Source organism: Macadamia integrifolia, chromosome 12 (assembly GCF_013358625.1).
Source record: "Macadamia integrifolia cultivar HAES 741 chromosome 12, SCU_Mint_v3, whole genome shotgun sequence".
Lineage (NCBI taxonomy): Eukaryota > Viridiplantae > Streptophyta > Magnoliopsida > Proteales > Proteaceae > Macadamia > Macadamia integrifolia.
This window is the reverse complement of record NC_056568.1, coordinates 10,834,367-10,856,089: the sequence shown is the minus strand read 5'-3', so window position 1 is coordinate 10,856,089 and position 21,723 is coordinate 10,834,367. Positions and strand designations below refer to the sequence as shown.

The 21,723-nt window shown below is 37.7% G+C and overlaps 2 protein-coding genes across 12 annotated transcripts in view; one reads left to right on the top strand and one right to left on the bottom strand.

The window, feature by feature from the left end:
- Positions 1-542: 542 nt before the first annotated feature.
- Positions 543-11,745, bottom strand: LOC122058210. Of its 7 annotated transcripts, none has more exons than XM_042620772.1 (10): positions 11,392-11,745; positions 11,221-11,315; positions 5,061-5,203; positions 4,858-4,949; positions 4,577-4,644; positions 4,340-4,480; positions 3,405-3,446; positions 2,207-2,328; positions 1,012-1,113; positions 543-920 (listed from the first exon to the last, which is right to left on the bottom strand). In XM_042620772.1, the coding sequence occupies exons 4-10, from the start codon at positions 4,932-4,934 to the stop codon at positions 786-788; spliced, it is 687 nt and encodes a 228-aa protein (XP_042476706.1). In that variant the 5' UTR covers positions 4,935-4,949; positions 5,061-5,203; positions 11,221-11,315; positions 11,392-11,745; the 3' UTR covers positions 543-785. The 7 variants fall into 7 exon arrangements, with proteins under 7 accessions (XP_042476706.1, XP_042476710.1, XP_042476709.1 ...); XM_042620776.1 differs by having other exon boundaries at positions 5,061-5,177; XM_042620775.1 differs by having other exon boundaries at positions 5,061-5,159.
- A 585-nt stretch (positions 11,746-12,330) lies between these two features.
- The window catches only part of LOC122057973 (tRNA (adenine(37)-N6)-methyltransferase), a 70,836-nt gene continuing 61,443 nt past the window's right edge, over positions 12,331-21,723 (top strand). Inside the window, exons 1-5 of one of the 5 annotated variants that reach the window (XM_042620347.1) lie at positions 12,331-12,713; positions 12,808-12,929; positions 13,139-13,248; positions 15,095-15,290; positions 15,409-15,501. In XM_042620347.1, the coding sequence (XP_042476281.1) occupies positions 12,623-12,713; positions 12,808-12,929; positions 13,139-13,248; positions 15,095-15,290; positions 15,409-15,501 (612 nt within the window). In that variant the 5' untranslated portion in view covers positions 12,331-12,622. Of the gene's footprint in view, positions 12,714-12,807; positions 12,930-13,048; positions 13,249-15,094; positions 15,291-15,408; positions 15,502-21,723 lie in introns of those variants that run through there. The other 4 variants (XM_042620349.1, XM_042620348.1, XM_042620346.1 and 1 more) reach the window with 4 other exon arrangements.

The following is a 21,723-nucleotide window of genomic DNA, read 5'->3' as shown; positions in this document are numbered from 1 at the left end:
ATTATGTTTTGTTAAAACAACCAAATATTAAATCATTATACAAGTTAATTGGATTGATTTTGACAGTTTAAATGATTATATTTTCACAGTGTCAATTCGGTTTGAAACCAATAGGTCAAACGGTTAAAACCAACCCACCCCATTAACAAATTGGTCTTAAACTTGAAACCATAACCGAACTATTTACAAAACAATTTTGCTGTAAACAGCTTGGTTTAATTTTGTAAACAGTTTTGGTTTCAAATTCACATCCAATTTATACCACCGAAATAGTTTTTGAGTTGCATGAACTTCAAGTTCTTACCAGGAGAATCTAAGAGACGCATGTCAGGGTGAAAGAATGTGCCATGTACCTCTTGATTCCCTGAATGCATGAGATGCTTAAACCTCAGATACACCTCGCCATGCAACGCTCTTCTTCTGTCGACTTTTTATCAACATTTGCCAAATATGATAAAGGTTATACCGAGGCTGGATGAATCCCCCAGTGACCTAGGATCGCTTCTTGTTAATGATGAAGAGGGCTACATGTCTGGATATAATTGTTACCAAAATGACTATTTTTCACCCTTATCAAAACATACTAGAACCATAAAGACCATCCCAATGCACAAGGCTCCTGCTACTACAGGGCCTGGGCGGGGAACTGAACGCAGACAGAAAAAAACCAGGGACAAAAGAAACAGACAAAAATTCTCGTTCAAAGACTTGGCATAGTATGCAAGATAAAAAGAAATGTGGATTTTCATTTGTCAGTAAATGATCATTTTGGACACGACAAGGATTTATAGTTGTGGAATTAATTTCCATGCTTGATGCATAATGTCATCATTTATGAAAGGCCGCAAAGACCACATGAGGCAGTAGCTCTGCAATTCTGCTGATGTTGACTCGAGACTTAGAGAACAGATTATCTTTTCCTGCAACAGAAAATTATCAGCCTGGAATTATTCTTCTTGTTAACAATCTAATGAAAGGATGGAAACAATCCAGAGGTAGGGCTAAAATTACCTGCATCGTATAGTCTTGTTTCACCATACTGTAAATGGTCCCCATTATAGAAGCACATTCTATAACTTCAGGTTTTTGAACACTGCGCAATTCCATTGCCTCCTGAAATATAGGGAATCAAAAGATATGGCAACAAAATTGTTGATTCTTGTGAACGGAATAGCTACCCGAACATAAAACACAGCTCTTGTAAACAGTTCTGGCCATCATAGTTTCAAATTGACCACAAAAAACTAAACCAAACCCAAATCCAAAAAATTTTCTTCCACAGGATGTGATCCCCCTAGTTCTGCCATATGGCAGAATGATGTCACAATTTGAACTATTGGTTAAACAAGAGACAGTTTGGATACGCCACATGCCAAATTTTTGGCTCAAATTCAACCATATACCTAGTGTATTGGCATTCATCCCATGCAAGTCCAAGCATGTGTACCATACTCTGACCAGTACTTCGCACTCTCCCATTTCCTGGATATTTCGAAGGCCAATTTTGCCACTTGGAAAACTTTGTTTGGGCTGAAACTTGATATGTGAGCAGAGGACCTAGGGCCACCTGTCAAAATTTTGGTCCCATCCAATCTGCTGTGTAACAGATCTGGGTTCCGTGTAAAGGAGATCATTTACAGGACTGTGAAGGGGCCTTTTGACCTTTTGTCATCATTAATCTATTTTTTAAATTGCACACAATTTGAACGCTCATGCCTCGAGCAAAACGAAGAAGGATCTATTACCTTGGGTGCACCTTTTCCTTGCTACATTTCAAGCAGCTAGAGAAAATCTATACTCAATTTTAACTCTCTTTCACTGGACATAAACAGCCACCAGTGATATGACTGGTTCACATCGTGTACTCAAGTGAATATGGCATCTGACAAAGGCAGCTCGCTATCTCTGTCCAATCTATGAGTTTCCAAGTGAAACAAATGGTATGTACCATACAAATAAAGGCAGCTTTATTTTCTTGTCTGCATTTTATCACTGTTAATATATTTTTTAAACTGCAAACACTTGAACACTCGGGCCTCAACAAAGCAAAGGAGGCTCTATTACCTTGGGTGCACCATTTCCTTACTAAGTTTCAACTACCCAGAAGAAGTCCATGAACACATAGATGATAAATTCTTGCGGTAAATTACAAGAAGATTAAGAGGAAAATATAATTAAATGGACTGGTAAGAGTGAGAAAATTAACCTCTTCAAAAGATGTGTCCTGAAGTACCATCCCATCACCAGAATGACCAATATCATTTGATGTTCGCAATACACTAACTATATCATCTATGAAGCACTGAATTTCATTGAGCAGAACTTTTGCTGTCAAACAGAAAAACAATTTAACACCAATACGGCAATACCTTAAGTCCAAATAAACAAATGCTCAATGGAAGCTGTGGCATATCAACTACATCTTCTAAGAAGAAAATACCAAGGTATTGGGAAAAGGCTTCACTGAATGATTAATTGAAACAAGACCTATGAATGGAGCAAAAATCCCAACACTAAACCAGAAATAATAAAGTGCAGCATGAAAGCCTAAGTCAATATAAGATAAAAAGCTTTCCAAGGAAAATCAGAAGAAAATCCATCGAATAAAATGCACAATTTATAGACTAATCCCGTATTCCTAGATTGTACCCATATTATAGGCCCATTACAAAGGGAACACTTGAAACTAAACACCCAACACATATATAACCCATCCCAAAGCTTATTTCTATTAAATAAGCCCAAATAGATTCACCTCTCCTCATAAGATTTGAACTTCCAATCTCTCATCCACTGAAGTCACAACCACTAGCCTAACACTTTAATTATTTATTATGTACACAAATCAAATATAAATAAAGAACTAAAATACTCTTTAATTTTTAAGTACCTTATTCACCTATATGCCATCCCATAGTCATTTTCCTATAGAGTTAAATCCTACACATCTATTAAAGAAAGAATCACAAAAATTTACGAAATTACACCTATAGGGTGAAAATTACGAAAATACCCCCGTGGGCTGAAAAGATACACTGAGGTTTCTAATTTCTGGGGTGTTACACATTTGGTTAAATTCTATAGGTAGGATGAAAATAAATATATATCAGTATGCCATGATTGAAGTATTTCTAAACAAAGGATGGGCCCTAAAAACTAGTCTCTTTCCCTCTTACAATTTCAAATCTGAATAGATGTTACCTCACCTGCTATTTTTTTCTAACTCTTTCATCATTCCATTTAACTTTAATTTATAAACAAAGTTGGGTTTCTCATCTTGTATTTCCTACGGCATGTCTTGGCTAGGAATCACCATAATGCTTGGGTATACCACCTTTAATTTGATGACATTTGAACTTTCTGATCAGAAGGCAAAATACAGCAAAGATGGTAAACAACAATACCTTCAGCTAAATATTCTTGAAGTCCTCGTTGGCAATCGCATACTTCTGTATCAGGAAAATGAACGAGTACAAAAACATTAATAATGCCATTTATCCCAAAATTAAAAATAAAAAATTCTATACAGTACTTAAGTAAAGCAGGTCAGAAATCCTTCAATGAGGTCATGGTAAAAGATAGATTGCAGAGATATCAATATCATGATGAAAGTAGAGGTTAGGGGGCAGGGTGTAGCACCAAATTCAAACTTCAAGGGAAACAACACAAGAAACTATGTTTTAATCCATGCAGTATTTGCAGCAATTGACAGACAATCAAGCGACGAACAAATCTTAAACAGAGAAAGCTTAGAATAAAATACCAATAAGATTTCCTACAGCATAAACTAATGCACTGGGTAGAGTCGGGAACCTTGATGGTAAGTGATGGTGTGGGAAAGCTATCACTCACTCCCCCACCCACCCAAAAAAGACATCACCTTTAGAAAAAAAAAAAAAAAAAAAAAAAAGAAAACGACACTTGAAGAGAGTCTAGTTAATATCAAGGGAGAAGGGAAAGAGAGGGGAGGAGGGGGGAAGCACATGAACCACCAAAATTTTGTTGTGTTTCATTTAGAGCTGAATACCACTGCTAAGTAGTGACTATTGACTAATCAACCTACTGTATAAAGCTACTTGCAAGCTTGACAATGCACTTAGTGGGTAAAATTTGATAATAACCATGACATGCTATTAATTTAAATTCACCAGTTTTGAAGTTCCAAAAACTTCAGGGACTTTGCTATGGAAAAAGCGCTGAAATCAGCAATATTTTTTAATTACTTCTAGAGTAGTTTGACCGCAAGCCACCAAACCCACCCACCCAAACCACTATAGTGTGATACCCCTCAATTCTAATCAGAAAATAATTCAAACCTTAAAATGACTGAGATCCTTACACTTGCTTATATTTTGCACACCATCATGACCATTTATACATCCTGCTTGTACATACGCTTTCAACCTCTTAGTTTCATTAGCTTTTATGATACCATCTACCACTTCAGATGCCTTGTGTACTGCAGGCCTTTGAAGCAACTCTGTTCCAGAAAACATAAAAGAAAGGACACATGATGGACCTCATACCCGCACCACAACAAATGCAAACAATATCATGAAGTACACAAAGTTCTCACCTACAGCTTCATGAAACCCAACAAGGAACTTACTGCCCACTGACACAAGCTCCTCAAACTTTGTGGTTCTGTGCATAAAGAATAACATTATTGGAGCAACATAAAATACAATGAAAAATTTACAGGAAAAATGTGTCAACTCTTGCGATTGGATTATAGGCAATGTCCACAAGATATCGAATGTGTAGTGGATCTTTTTTCAAAACCTCCAAAGAAACAAAAATTAAAAGTTTTGAGGGAAACACTGATCTGAACAATTAAACAGTGCACATTCAACATACCGCAGCATAAACTCTGACAAAATGGAGGATGCCTTATCCTCCAACTCCAATAACAGCTTTTTCTCTTTATCATCCATCTGAGATCACCACAGCTGAAAAAAAGAGTGCAGAATCCAATTAGTTCCCAAGATATTAAAAACTCCAAAACTGATTAATGTAGCATCATCCCCTATTTCATAACAGACAATTCGCTTTTCACTTACCAATGCAGATGGCGATGATTACTAGTAATTTTTTTTTCTTCTTTTTGGTAAAAGATGATTACTAGTATTCACTGGAATGGATTCCAAGCTGACTTCTATCTGCAATCAAGCTCACTCCTATCATCAACACTTTGATTAATGGCCTGAAACAACTAAAGCATTAGAACAACAATGTTGTACAAACCAAAACAGATAAAGACAAAGAGAGGCTGGAAAAGGAAGGGATAAAGTGATACTACAACAGTACAGTACAAAGAGGGACCTTCATAGAGAGAGAGAGACTATTTTTCATTGGAAAGGGTATTGGGCAGGTGAGGCAGGTTGGGGTAGCCTAAGCCCCCAACCTAACCCAAGTTTGGTTCTCAGGTGGTCACTTTCTGTAAGACTGTTATCCAGAGAAACATGCTAAACTCCAGGTCATTGCTAGTAAGTTCAGGCGAGGCAAAATACTTTACCAGCTAAGTCTGGTCTTACGCATTTTGAAAAATGTAACAAATCGGTAAAAAAAAGCCACAAACAGTAAAAAATCCAGAACAGGATATGTTTGGGTATTTATATGTTTATGTTTCAAAAATTCTGGACCAGAAATTCAGAATATGTACATATCAGTGGAGATCTCATCCACCTTAAAAAGTATTGATTAAAAATGGGGAGCAAAGAGATGCAAGGAAAATTAAATGGTGCTGCATGTGAAATTGTCAACTACAGTTAGACCTCTCATGAGTTTAAAAGGTAACCAATATCTCTCATCACTAGGACCAACTCTATCATAAATACAAAAATAAATAAATTTAACAACCACAAAAACCAATAGCAATATAAAGAAGATTAGAGTAATGGAGCAGGACTGATTCAAGCAACTAGTGAAAATAATGGAGTCATAAACAAGTCAATGTCATTGTAATGACTGATTCAAGCAACTGGGAAAGAAAGATTGTTTAGTCCTGACCAATGTTAGGTCTGATAATTCTCATATAAAAATTAAAACCATCACAGAAAGGATAATGATCATTGTCTGAGTCTTAAAAGTTAAGAGTTATAGCTCTTGCCACCAGACTTGTAACCATGGATTCAGGTGAAATGCATTTGGGTCGTCCTCATTCCTTGCCAGTTTTCTCCCTTCCTTTTTTGGGTAATTTTAACAAAACAATCTAATTGCAAATGTTTTGTGTAATCAAAACCAATTGATTTTCTTCACATGATTTTCTAAAAACTTACTTCAGTTTTCATCCAAGAGGGAATATGTCAAAGGCCCAACATGACTAAAAGCATTTTCAATGGATCAATGCACTCATATTCCAATTACATTGTTTGAGCTCTGAAATAAGACAAGAAACACCAGCTTGGAAGAAGGGACCCTTAGTCATAGTTAGTAAATTCGACTACGAAAAAAAAAAAAGGGTACAAATACTTATGGGTATTAAACATGTCTGCACTTCAATAATACTTTAAAAAATTCGGCGTAAAAATACAAGTAAGGCCTGACGGAGGGAGCCTCCCTACCCAAATAGGAACCCCTACAAGAAAAGGACCTATACGAGTCCCAATGAGTTCCTCTTCCTCGGATTCATCTTGTTTTATCCAGACTGGTCGCCTACTTAAGTACGCAAGCCTTTGGCACTTCATTGAAGTAGGGCGAGCAGCCGGGTAGTGGATTTTTTAGTGTTTGCATGAAGTATTGACTCTACTTAAGCTTTTGCATGTAAAGGATCCTCTAGTCCTTGTGAAATTGTGAAAGGGTACTCTGGTCTAGTAAACAAGATTTTATGTAAAGCTGAATTTTCCCACCTCTGACTTACCTGGTTCTTTCATGCCCCCATCAGTCTGGGTCTCTCTCGCCCATATTGGTATTATACTATAAGCCAAAGATTGGGCACGCTGTTAGCTTTCATGGAGCTAGCAGCTCCAACCAATGGCAGTGCAGGACACATGGGCATGGATGCCTTTTCTATAGGGTGGGGGAGAGAGACATAGTTAGGATAAACTGGCGGCATGCCCAGACTTATCCTCATAGTATATTAATTAATATACATAACATATTAATACTCAAATTCGGTTCAATTTCAGTTCTGAAACCAGAAAATAATCAGTCCTGCCTCAATTCAATTCTTTCCTACTTCTGGATTGTAACCAAATTATATTTGGTTCAGTTCTGGTCAGCTTTGGTTTTTGGTTCCAGTTTCGATTTGACACCCGTTGTAAGTCGTAACCCTCCTTCCCTTCTTAGAAACGAGTTGCCCACTTTGCCGATATACCCCTTCCCTTCATTACAATCGCCACCTCTGCCGGAGTACTTGCGGGCTCTTGGGTAAGTCTATCTCTCTGGCTCTCACTGTCTGTCATCTGATTATCTGAGTTCTGAAATATTTCTTCTTCTGCAGATTCACCGCTCGCCATTAGCATCTTTGGTCAGTCGTCTGCGTCACCAGTTGTTTGGAGTAAGTCTCTCTCTCTGGGTGCACCTTGACTGCTGTCATTGTGATCTATTTAGTTTGCAATCCTCAAGACCTTCAATGAAACCAGGAATTGAAGGATTAATTTGGCTGATAGACCCCTTCATCATTTTGGTTCACAAGTCATTCTGGTATTTGTTGAACATGGTATTTCTCTTGTAAGTTCGGGTTATAGACACTGACTTCCTAACTGAAAATTTTGTTAAAAAATCCGTTTATCAATAGTCCTGTTCTCTTCCTTGTTCACCTGGCAACCAGATGATCTCCTCTTTATTGTATTATTCCAGTTTGGGACAAAATAAGCCTACCTGATATGATAGAACTCTGGCCTCATAGATGCCCACAAAGAAAAGGTTTGTAATGATTTTACTAACCACCTGGTGTTTTCAGGCTGACTCTTTGAATGGACTTACCATTCCTTTCACTCCCTTGGGGCTAAGACCTCTACGTCTCCAATCTCCAATCTCCAATTTGAAGCCTAATAGCATTTTTGGGAGATTTTTTTTTTCTTGGGGGGGGGGGGGCGTTTCCAAATTCCAATACTGGCCAAGCAAAGCAGAAACTGGTGAACAGATTAGGAAGAGGTTCTCTTCTCAGGGTCAAAGATAGAAAAGGTTAAGGATGTGCACTCTTTGAAATAGGTGGTCTACACTGGACAATCTCTGATCTTCTTGAAGTTATGTTGGTTTGGCCTGTTCTAGTTAGGAGGCTGAACATTGATTTACTGTGAATAAACCTTAAATAGATCCCATCCATTCTGTTTTTAGGTTGACCATCAGTATGAAATTGTGGCACCGAGGAGAGCATATCTGCAAAGGGCTGGATCTCCTCTTAAAACAAAATGAACCATAATATGGTTAATAACACACAGGTAGTTCACAAGTACTACCCTTAATTTGTTGATGAAGAACAAAGATTACATGTAAGGTATATTGTCACAAAACAAATTTAACAGAAGTAAGTGGTCACACAGGACTTGCAAATTCATTATTCAATTCCAATTCTATAACCCGAAGTCCAAACGAAGACAGCATGCTTTACCTACCCACAAATTGTGTTCTATCTTAGTAAACTTGTCATGTCTTCCATTCTGATTATTCCATAGCAGTTCCATATATGAGTTTGTTGATTTTCTTTCAAGTTTAATAGTTGTCTTTATATTTATGCTTGTTTGGTATTGTATTCATTTTCTCATAATGGTATGTGCTATGATTATCTCGTGGGATGTATCATAGAATTAAGTATTTAACTATTATATTGTGCTTATTTCAGTTGGGAGATTTGCATTCTAGATGCTATTGTTGTGTTTGTTGAATGATGCAAATGTCTGTTGCATATGTAATAATGCTTGTATTTTTGCTCCTGAATTTTAAATAGGGACTGTATAACACTTACCGTATTGTAATCTTGTCCTTTTTTTTTACGCCGAATTTTTAAAAGTATTATTCAAGGGCAGACATGTTTAATACCCATAAGTATCCATACTCTTTTTTTTTTTCCGTAGCCGAATTTACTATGACTAAGGGTCCCTTCTTCCAAACGGGTGTTTCTTGCCTTATTTCAGAGCTCAAACAATGGAATTGGAATATGAGTGCATTAATCCATTGAAAATGCTTTTAGTCACGTTGGGCCTTTGACATATTCCCTCTTGGCTGAAAAATGAAAGTTTTTAGCAAATCACGTGAAGAAAATCAATTGGTTTTGATTACACAAAACATTTGCAATAAGATTGTTTTATTAAAATTACCCAAAAAAGGCAATTAAATGGCTCACATTTCTGTACTCAAGTCTATTTAGGATTAAAGGGCCAAACCCATCATCAGATTGGAGAGGAAAGCAATATGTGAACAAAGACAACTAATGGTTGAGATTAATCTTTTAAGAGTTAATAACAAAAAAGATCCAATGCTATTAAATTGTCTCTTGAGCATACAAAGCATGGCCCAACAATTGATATAAAGCATGAGAATTCAAGGTAGGGTTAACAAGCACAAATCTATCCAATCAAAAAACCTTTCATGCTTTAGTGAATACTTTCATAAAGTTTGGAAGATTTTCCATGTTTCAGTTATTGGGAGTCTGGCATAAGACTTTTCATGCTTCTGCTATTGGGCGTCTAGCATAGATTTTTCATGTTTCTGCGATTGGGAGTCTAGCATAAGATTTCACCATTCGCTGCTTTTGTCCCCCTTTACAATCCTGTCACAGCTAGATGAACAGGGAAACCAATATGCCCAATGCTTTCTTGAACATTTTGTACTTGTAAACTACGGTAGAGCTCCTCAGGCCCTTCCACTCAATTCAGCTGCACCATATATACTCTCCTCGACCAATAGTCAACAAACAAATTCCAGAATACTAAAACTCCTCCCTATCTGCTTGATAAATATAAAAGCATGATTTAAACTTTAAACAACAATAAGAGGGATACAAGGCGAAAGTATTGCTTCCATGTGCAGAATCAACACATCCATCCAAACTATAACTAAACTACCAATCAACAGAAACATGAACTATAGAACCCAACCACTTTATTGATACAGGAAAAACAAATTAGAAGAACAAAAAAATCCTACAGCCCTTCACCCGGCAAACCTCAAATTCAGAACACACTCAGGATAGAACCCAAATATCCTCCCACATACAATAAGGAAACGAACAAAAACAGAGGAAAAAACTAGTCAGCTTTTGCTGATTTCTATCCTCTCATTGCTTTTTCAGCTACATTTTAAGATGGGAATAAGAAGATATGTCATGGAAGCTCAAATAAGGAAACAAGTAGAAATAATGAAGGGAGAAGAAGAGAGAAACCTTGAGCAGAGTTAGGCTCCCAATTAGGACCTACGGAGCCAATCCAACTGACACCTCTACCTGCGTGTTTCCAAACCAAAAAGCAGTAGGCAACACTATGGAATTAGGGATGTTGCTTTTATTGCATGAGTTTGGAATTTGGTCTGATCAACTAACAGAGTTACAGTTGGGAGCTCAATTAGAGGGTTGCTCTGCTATCACATCCATTGTAACTTTAAATTATTTTTACTAAAATCACATCTATTATATATAACTTCCATTAATTTTTTTCTTTATTTGGTAAGAACTTTCAATGAATTTAATAACATAATAGATCGTAGCCTTGCACTATCAGATTCAAGTAAGTAGAATCAATAATGGGTTCGGTCTCCATTGGCTGGGAATTGACCTGAACACTAGAAAATTCCCTTTCCCCAACTAATCCACTTTCTCATGTCCAATGCCATGTGCAGAAGAGGAAGAGGATACCACTCTTATACACCTGCACTTCTTTTCCTTTTTTTTTTCCTTTTAATGTGTGTGTGTGTGTTGGGGGGGGGGGGGAGAGAGGGAAATAAATAAAGCCATCATCTATCACTATTTTTACACTGAAACCAACTCCTACTCAAGTCACTAACAGCCACAGCTTAAAATCAATTCACACCATACCAAGCTCATCATAAATGGATTAGAATCAGAAATTTTAAGATATGAGAATAAAAAAGGCAGAAATTTTTTTTTTTTTTTTGCTACTGGAAATCCATTTAAACCCCTCCTTGATTTACAATAATGGAAATGACAGACGACTCCGCAAGAAAAATAAACCACCATTCAGACATATGAACTGAAGAACATAAACTACCGTACAGAAGTGAGAAAAATATATAAGGAAGATCTAACAAAATCAAGAAAAATACCGTTGGGGTATAGCTTGGAGAAGGTGAAATGGAAATTTGAGATACAGAAGCCAAATCAAGGCACAGAAGGAAACGGTTTCCTGCATCCAGAAACCCTAGATTGAAAATTTTGTTGAAGAAATCAGGGGAGGAGCCTGCTAAATGGGGAATAAACAAACCAAATGGATTTACATAAGTCAGTGCGACGGTTTTGGAGTTCCAGCAGACACTTTTTTGGGATTTCCTTCTTTTGTGCAGCGATGGCTTTCTTTCAACGGTTTTGGAGTTGCAGCAGACCCTACCGCGATGGCTTTTCTTTCACTGGTTTTTGAATTCCTGCTGTTTCGGTGGTGGAGATTATAGAAGAGAGGAGGATAAGGCTCGCAGTGAAAGGGGAAGAAGGAAGGCGGACTTCGGTGGTGGATGACGATCGTCCACTGCTCAAGTTGACGGCCTTCAGTGGCTTTTGTTTCACTGCCTTTGAGACTGAAAATTTTATCGGGTTTTTGACAATGGTAGTCGTCCAGAATGACGAACAATGTATGACTTGTTACGTTACTAGCGTTTTGTGAATAGAAATTGATATAAATTTCGATTTATATTTAAAAAATAAAAAAAGTGGAAACTTATCAAACGCTATTTACGTCGTTTCTTTATCTTTTTAAATAAAAAAAACATAAAAAATATAGAAACAGAACGTTATCAAATAATGATCAAGTAGTTGATAATATACCTCCGGGATCATAACTTCTTATTTAAAAAGATGAATCTATCAATCTTGATCAACCATTAACCATAGCCTAAAATGAAGAATGAATATTTTAGTAAAAAAATAAAAATTAATAATAATAATAATAATAATAATAATAACAATAATAATAATAATAATCATAATGAGAATCATGTCACCAATTTGGAGGTGTGAACACCTTGAAGAAGTGTAAGATGATAGTAAGAGGGATTTGGATCCTTTGTGGTGCAACAGGGTGTATGGATTGCATCCAACGCCAAAAAATGCCTTGGTCTGTGTTTAATCGTTTTAGGCTTTATGCTTGAGCATTTTTGGCCATTGAATGTGTATCAGATGCAATACTGCACCGCATAGGAATTCTATCCAAGCAAAAAGAGTGCACTTTGACATCGAAAAGGTCCACTTATGTAGATATAAATTTAGGTTTGGAGGAGAGACCCAATAGAGAAATCATAGAAAGCTTATAGTTTTTGTGTTAATTCTATTAATTTTAAGGGAAAAGAAATAATGTAAAATAATACCAAACATCCACAAAAAAAGGTTTTCATGTCATGCCTAATTTAGCATGACAAGGCAAGCTGACTAGTCTACTGAAGATGACTCAGGGTTGCAGAACAGCATCGAAGCTGAAGCTGGAGCTGGTGTGGGGTTTAGGGTTTTGAGAAGTCCCTAATGGCCATGGTTGCCTCCGAAAACGCGAAATGGTTAAGAGCGTCCATCGCCTTAGTCATTGCAGCGGTTTCTGCTTCAGCAGCTGTTTCAGGTACTTGTCTGCCTCTGCTGATCTGAGCAATCACTCTGATGTCTGTTTCATTTACAGTATTAGAAGACCCTGATTTTGTTTCCTCTCGTGGAAGTTCTCATTTTCAGGAGGAAGTCGAGGGATTTAACTTCTAAGGTTCGTGAGCTTGAGATCTCTCTCAAGGCTTCCTTAGAGAAATGTGCTTCTGAGAGGCAAGGTAGAATTAGGGCTCAGCAGGTACTTTCTTCCAACCTGAAAGTCTGATTTTATTTATCTTTGATACTGGATTCCAGATAAAAGTGGAAAAGGCATTTTTTGCTTGAAGTTTTATCTAATATGTGGTTATGTCGTTGTAGGTTAACAATGCTATCATGTTTGGGTTCTTGTGTGGTATATTAATCTATATGAGTCCATGATATTCGTGTTCGGACTTTTGTTCCTTGTAGTCTTTGAGGGAAGCATTGACACAGGTCTCACAACATAATTCTGACAAGTTGGATATAGTGTCTTACCCCATGATACACATTGCTGTCGTTCAATCATGCTTTACTACAAGGTACTTTGGTGATAATAAGTGATATTCTTATCTCTCTCTCTCTCTCTCTCTCTCTCTTTTTAATAAATTATTATTATTATTTTTAAGTTCAATTCTCTTTTTCATTTCATTTGTCTTTTGTATTCTTTTAATTATTAATCTTGAAGTTCTAACCATCAATTACATACCCACATAAAATTTAAAGAGATGTGCATATGTAGAGAGTTTAAAGGTGCATCGCATTGCAACACACATTGAAAAATGGAAACAGACAGTGTAAAGATACGTACTTACATTTAGAAATTGGTAGTCTGAGGACTACCAAGTAACAAACAATAATGAGATTGTACTTTGTACATCAAGCTGATTGCTACAAAGTGATCAGCACGGTAATTTATTTAGTTAAGTACAAAAAATTTTGACTTCTGTTCATTCTCTAGGGTATCTCATTCCAATCCAAAAACATATAATTGACATCAACATGCATGGCATTACTAGCCTTCCAATTTTTCTAATTACTGGGAAGTCAATGGGCAGGACAAACTGTGACCTAACATTGTTCCGGCCTTTATTGGTTACGGTCTGGTCTAACCCTTAGGGGGGTTAGCAGGGTGGGTTTGGTACCAAAATTCTTTTGGCTCCCTTTCTTTCCCTGACTTGCCCTATGAGGTCCTGGCTTGGTTACTTTATGTACTTGGCAGGTGTCTTACATGTTTTACAGGGTGGGCAGATATGGTTTTGGGTGTTTTAAGTCTGCAGTTAATAATGTTGAGTGGTACCTTGTACCTGGCCAGCCTCACTGCAATCCCTTCCTATCACAACCTCTTCGGCTCTTCCCATAAGGAATGCCTTCAAATAATCTGCTGTTTTTCTCCTTCTGCACTCACCAAAGTATTATTGGAAGGGTAGAAACCCCCACAACAAAGAGATAAATCATGTACAGTATGACAGACTGGAGTCCTGTGATTGCATCCACAGTTATAGTGGAAAGACCAGCTCTGATGGACCCCACTCCTCCTAAAGGTTTTATGAAGCTAAACTTTGGTTGTGCTTCTTGGGTTACTTGGACCCATCCGGTACTGGAGTAATTAGATCTGGATGTGGGGAGGTCCTTGTTGAGTACTGGCGGTCTATAAGTTAAAGGGAATTACTGAGATCTGAGCTGCTGTTCCTGTGGTCTGGCATCTCCGATGTCTTTGGAGTAGGATATCACCAGGTCATTGTGGAGGGAGATTGGGCCACTATCTCTAGGTATCTCCCCAGAGATTAATGCAGTCAGTTAAATTATTCTGGCTTTCACTACGAAATCTTTGCATTGGAAGCCTCTGTCTGCTAATGCTTGTTTATGTAATTTGGCCAAGCAAGGTGTTGTTAGGCCAAGATTGTGTCATGGGAACTTCTGACTGCCAATTTTACTCAATTTGTGTGAGTGGGTGAAAAGACTTGTCCATAAGTTGGTGAAAAATCTGGGCCCCAAATGTCTGATTGGAAGAGATTTGAGAGAGAGAAAATGGAGAAAAAGTTTTGGAGCCTCTATGTCAGCTCTCTTCCTTGCAGAGACTTTTATTCGTGTTGTGTATATTGGATCCATTTTGATAGCAGATTGATTTTAGTTTGAGGGGAAGAGAATCTAATTACATGTTGCTCTAATAAGATCAATTAGGTTCCAAATGCTGCTTGGTTTAACAAATGTGTATCATCTCATGTATATAAAAAAAAAATATGTTTGTGGTTGTTTGGCATTTGCATGCCTTGTTTTTTTACCAAGGTACTTGCAACACAGTGGCATATCTTTATATATAAATAAATAAATAAATAAAATATGTGAAAAGACCTTTCACTTTCTTTCACTTTTTCTGTTGTACAGAAATGGGACGCCAAGGCAACCTTTGCTCGTACCTCTTGCTAGGGCATGTTTAGTATTTGATTCAGGCCGGGTTCCTCCAGCAGCCCTTGAAGGTCTTGGAGAATATTCTCATTGTTGGATTCTTTATGTTTTCCATTTAAATACAGACCTGGAAAAGTTATGGAAGCAGCCATCTAAGTCAAAGTTCAAGGCAAAGGTATGCCTATGATGCTTTAATATCATTTATTTACATAGGATGCACTTTTTTATTATTTGTTTCTTATGTTCTTGAGATTTCTACCAAGGGGTGGCTGGAAATGTTTTAACGTGGACAGGTGAGGGTACCAAGACTTAAAGGTTGCAGGATGGGAGTCTTTGCAACTAGATCTCCACATCGACTATGCCCCATTGGACTTACAGTTGCCAAAGTAAGTGTGAATTATGCATGCATATATTATATTATGTATATGATCCACAAAAATGTATTGTGAATTTTTTTTTTTTGGTAAATGAATATTTAAATTTCCAGAGTGTAGTGCTAGGGGTAGTAAAGTACCAAAATTGCACTAAAATTTTGGAAAATGATACATTAAAGGCCCTTGCCAATCTGTACCTCAATTCTCATGCTTGCAGTCTTGGTGATGCAGAGCTGAAGGCTTACTCAAGGAGGCACAAGGGCCATTGGACAGGCTCTCTTTAGCTGTTTAAAACAGCCCACTCTATGGGCTATTTAAACATCCCACGCTGGGCTTTTAAGTCGCTTGTTTTAAGTCTGTTTTGAATCAGTATGGGTTAAAATATATTATGTTACTTAAGCCCATTATAGATTTATAGGCCCACCTCAATAAGTTTAAACTTAAAGCCCAGTAGGACCATGGTTTGAGGTATTGGTTGAAACCTGTACATTTTTTCCTACAAGTTTCGATATTTGGTTTCAGGGGCTAGATGGCCAAATTAGATCCTAAAGTTTGTACACGCTATTTTATGCCCTCTAAACTTAGTGGAGCCCTTAAATTCTAAAAATTCACACCCAAAATTGTAGTCTGACTTTGGACCTTAAGTTGTTAGTGTACGTTGTATACATTCTCTAGTATGGCATACTCCATACATTGTTTAGCACCAGAACACATATAATTCAAGTAAAACGACTTAAATATGTTTTAGAAATGATTTAATATCAAAGTATGAACCATTTCATAAATCATGGAGCATATATTGATCACAAAGAGTCAAATATATCCGAGTTAACCATAGTACAATGAAAGCAATGAGTGAACTGAGTGCTCATCCTAGAGTCCTAAACTCCTAGTATTGAAACGAGTGTCGGGCCAGATCAAAACCACTAGAATAATGCTAATGCTGAATCAAGTTTCCACTGATTAAATCACAAAAGCTGGCTATGTCTTCTATCCACAACAGCCCTATAAATGAAATCATTTACCTACTCGAGGTACCCAAACCTAGGGTATATATCTTTGAACCGTAAGGAACTTGATCAAGAGTTATTACTACAAGATGGTGTGTGTGGAACCAGAACCTACACGGGCATGTGATCCAGTCCCATTGTTACTAGATGGTGCGTTTGGACCGGAGCCATTGCTCTCCTTGCTTCCATGCTATATCTCTAGATCCGCTGTCAGACATTGTGCAATCTTCTTACTTTTTGTACTGTTACATAAAAAAATGCATTCATTAATAGCTACTCTACATCATTTGCTATTTGCTATTTTTCCTTGGCTCTTATTTTTTCTTAATTAAAAATAAGTTCATATTTTTTAGAAATAATAAGACCATGAATTATCAAAAATAATAATGGAATGAGACATGAATCAGCATTTTCAGGTGTGAATACAAAAACAATACTTCCATCAATTTTAAAGAATTTTTAAACCAAAACAAAAAATCCCTCCTTTTTTGTGTGTTTAAAATAAAAAAATTGAAATAGTTCCGGTTTGGGTGGAATAACCGACTCTATGAGGCCATAAGTCGGCCAACAGTGTCCAACATATAACTTGACCTCCAAAAACTAAATATTAACCATATATTTTTTTTTTTCACAATTTTGTTGCATGAGAATCAAATTTTGTTTCTAGAAAATTGAAAAAATATTTAAAAATTAGAAAATGAAATTCGGCTCGGTGAAGTTCTAGATCAAGCAAAAGTGTGTAACATATAAAAATTTAATGCCAACCACCAAGTATTTATCCTTTTTTTTTTTTTGTAAAAAATAATTTAGGAAAAGTGATTTACCTCGAACTTTGGATCTTGCACAAATCTTCCAACAATGCAGCAAATCGTTGCTTCAATTGCGTTCTTCTACTGCCCAAGCACTGGTTCCAAGCTTGTACGGTGTTGATTTGGCCAAAAGAGCAAGAAAAATGGAGTTTTCAAGCTCATAAAATTGAAATTTTGGCCGAAACTTGGTACCCTTTGTATTTTGTGTGCCATTTCTATTCGATACCTGTCGAAAATGAACATTTTCGCCTACCGAAATCTCACGAAACTTCGAACCATGTTAGAACTCATATTAGTGGCTTTAAGGCTAAGTAGCAATGATTCTATTTTATTGCATTTTATTTCCTGTAATGGCCCTTTTTTAGAAGGTTATAAATAAAAGAGAAGTGGGAGTAGTATTGGAGCTCTATCGCTTCACAGAGTCATTTTTTCCTTCCAAAAATAAATTATCTTAATTATTTTATTTTAAAAAATTACAGAAAATTCAAAAAAGTGGGGAAAAATTTTTCTGTTTTGGTTTAAGATTTCTGTAAAATATATGGAAGTACAACTAAAGATGATTAATGTCTCTTTCCATGATTACAACAACAACAACAACAACTCAGCTTTACCCCAACTAAATGGGGTTGGCTATATGGATCCTTGCCCTCAAATCAAAATGTTGCTTTCCATGATTATTTTGATAACTTATGCTAATATTATTTTTCGATAAATACTTATTTTAAGAGAAAAATATTAGAGTTCGGGGGATATTAGGAAATAGCTGTATTATTGTTTTAGTAGTCTTAAATAATGTAGAATAGTTAATGATAATTTGTTTGATGTGGTATGGTCATATTCAATAGAGACTTTTGGATGCCACAGTAAGGAGGAGTGACTAGATTCACATAGAAGGCTCTAAAAGAGGAAAGGAAAAACCTAAAATGACTATAGAAAGTGGTGAGAATAGATATGCAAAAGCTAGGGCTCAACCCCAAGTATGACCGCAGATAGAACTGTTTGGAGGACATGTAGCCGACCCCCGTTAGGGCCCGTTAGCGGAATGTTCCTGAGATGCTACTCTATCTTTTGTGTTTTACCTATCTTTTTTTACTTCTTTTACTTCTTCAATTTTCTTATATTATTGCCTTCTTTATTCTTACTATTTGCTTCTATTGGATCCATGTAGCTGACACCATTTAGTTGGGATAAGGTTATTATTGTTGTTGTATAAGAACTAAAAAGATTTCATAATTGCTGATCATGGAAGTGGATACATAGCATGGAAGCATGAAGTGCTTATAAGGAATGATAAGAAAAGGTCACAATGCAATTATTGTGGCAAGATAATAAAAGGGGGCACTAGACTGAAGTGGCATCTGGCTGGTGGCTACAGGGTCTTTATGAGGTATAGAAGGACATGGCTACCCTTATAAAGGAGGGAGACAAAGGAAGTTGGAAAAGCAGAGGGTAAGAGAGGAGTTTGATGAGGCAGTGCTATATAGACACCATAGTTGTCACGGCATCTTGGCGACTCAAGGCGGTGGAGTGGCAAATCGATTTGGTGATGAATCGCCCGCTATAGCGTTGCCATGGTGATCAAATCGCCGATATGTTATCTTTTATTTCCCTTATTTTCTAAAGTTATTTAGTATATTACAATATATACCCTGATGACATAAAAAATCAACATTAAGCAACATCAAGTCATCAAAAATCAATATGACTTATTGACATTTAGAGAAATGCTTTTGTTCTATAATAAGTTTGATTGGTCAAATTATTTTATTGTCACATGAGACTTTTTGTATTAGGTATAACACAAAACTAATTTTCCAACAAGTCTAAGATTACTTAATTTGAATTGTTATGACAAAGTTATGTTCCAGTCAAACTTATTTTAAAATGTGCGAATGCTGTTAAATCGCTTGAATGGAAATAATTTTATAGAAATCAAAACAAAAGATTATTTTATCGGACTTTTGGTTTTTATCAATCTTTTTCCATGATAAAACTTATAAAATTTTTAGAATTGAGAAAAAACCATAGCATTTGAAAGTTGAAAATCGCCTTACAACAAAAAATCCAGTTTTTGTTCTTGGACTGGGGGGTTGACTTTTTTTCCTTTTAGAATTTGATTTGACTTTTTTCCCTTTTGGAATTTGATTTTTAAACTATTTTTATTGGATTCAAATAAGGGGTATTTATGCCTAGGGTATTTACTTAAATGATATTTGGCATAAATAAGTGCTAAAGCATAAGGTGGCATACAGTGCAAGAAGGCGACAGTCGCCTAGGCCCCATGTAATACCCTACTTTTTAAACCCGGTCTGAGTTTGCGGTTGAATCGGTTTAACCATGCAGGAACCGAGCCAGAGGAAATTAGAGGGGGTTTCTTATGGGCTATGATGGCACGGGTGACCTTAAACACCGGTTGGCCCGACAAGTCCGAGCCAGTGCCAGAAGAGACGGGAGTGCCCAAGCCGTGTACATGCACCTACCATAAGGCCATGTACGGATAAAGCAGGTATTATAGCCGTATTTTAAGATAAATACGTATGCTACACCATATGCCAGGGGTCTGTCAAAATCCCAAGTTTTGGCTCTCAGGTGGGTGCACCCACCCACCTGAGTGACCCATCCATGTGCACTATTCACTTAATTAGGAATTATATATATAGCTTTATGTTTTTCTTTCTTTCCATTTATGTCACCCGTACGTTGGTGAGAATAGTAAAGGGGAGAGAGAAAAGAAAGAGAAGAAGAAGGGAAGCGAAGGAAGAGGAAGAAGGGAAGGATTTCAGCGGCGCCGAAGCTTGATCTTCCCATTCCGGCGCCGGGAGAGTGATCTTCAACTCTAGATCTACAGTTAGAGGTAAGCAAAGTTCGGTTTTGTGAACATTCACCATACCCAAGCTTTAAACCCTTGATTCGAGTATGGCTTCTTGAGATCTTGTAAATCCCCTTTGAAATGATGAATCTAAGGTTTAATAGATGATTTATGTGTTGATCTTGAAGGATTTGAAGAGATATTGACAAGGTGGAAGAAGCATTGTGGGTTTGAAGTGATTTGGAGGGTTTGAGGTTGTTCTTGAGCAAAGAAGGTAAGATGGTTTCCCATCACTTGAATCTAACCTAGATCTAGGTTAGAACTATCCTATAAGACCTTGAAGGTGTGAAGAATGGATGGGAAAAGCCCCCATTTGATTCCCCAAAGAATGGAGAAAATGGGGAAGAAACAGGGTGTTTCCCGCCAAGACCGGTGGGTGCAACCGGTGGGCGCAACCGGTGGGCCCCTACCCGCTTGTGGGCACGCACTTGAGAAGGCAGGGGGGCCATCGGGCACAACTGGCGGGCCCAACCGGCGGGCCATCCTACCCGCCGGTCCTAGCAGGGGCCCCTGGCCCAACCGGCGGGCCATACCGGCGGGCCCCTACCCGCCGGTCCCAACCGGTGGGTAGGACCGGTGGGCCAGACTGCCCACCTGTCTGACCCACCTGTGTGGCCCCGAGGGTGATCCTTACGTCCGATTAGACCCAAATCGGACGTGTGACCTTCTTTTGACGTTCTAAACACGATTTTGACATCGGATTTCATTAATTTTGATCCTAAATTGGGGAAGTACTAACCCCGCTCAATTATGTTAGGTTCACCAAATCCTACCCGATTCGCACCGGATCTCACCTGTACCGAATGGGAATCCTTGTACACTACAGGTAAGTGGGGAGAGGACGTTTGGCCTTGTTTCAAGGCATTGTTTGGCATTCATTTAATTATATCTAGTCTAGTCATGCCATCATGAATATGCTATGTAGACTATTCATTCCACACATGGATGTGCATATGTGCTATGTTTACTTTCCAAATGCCAATTGAATGAGATGTTTATATGTTGAATGTGGACATCATTGTGCATGTTGCATTGATAGACTAGATGCCGTAGTCGGCTTGGAGACGAGTGCATTGGTGGCCCGTGGAATGGGACACGGAGGCACTATGCAATCGTACTATTGTCATATAGGAGCATGCGGTATTAGGATTCTCACCATCCCGTGCTACGACCCTTCCCAACAGGGGTTAAGGTGTTGGGTTATCATTTGGGGGAAAGCAGTGGTCGCGATCGTCGGGTCACTGTGGCGGTTAGACATAACGCCCGACGGGTCATGTAGGACAGTCGGCAACCCCGGTGGTACATTCAAGAGGGCCAATCGTACTGCTTTTAAATTACTGGAGTCAGCACCTTTATTTTCAGTCATTTATATTTCTATTGAGAGCCGATGGACGGAATTGTCTTTACTTTTTCGAGTACTCACGGTGGGCCTTCTCCGACAGCCCTATGGGCGTATCGCGGGAGGGAGTTCGCGGCTCGTACCCGGAGTATACGTGCACTTTGGATGTAGTAGCACTAAAACCAAGGACTTAGTAATGTTGCCTAG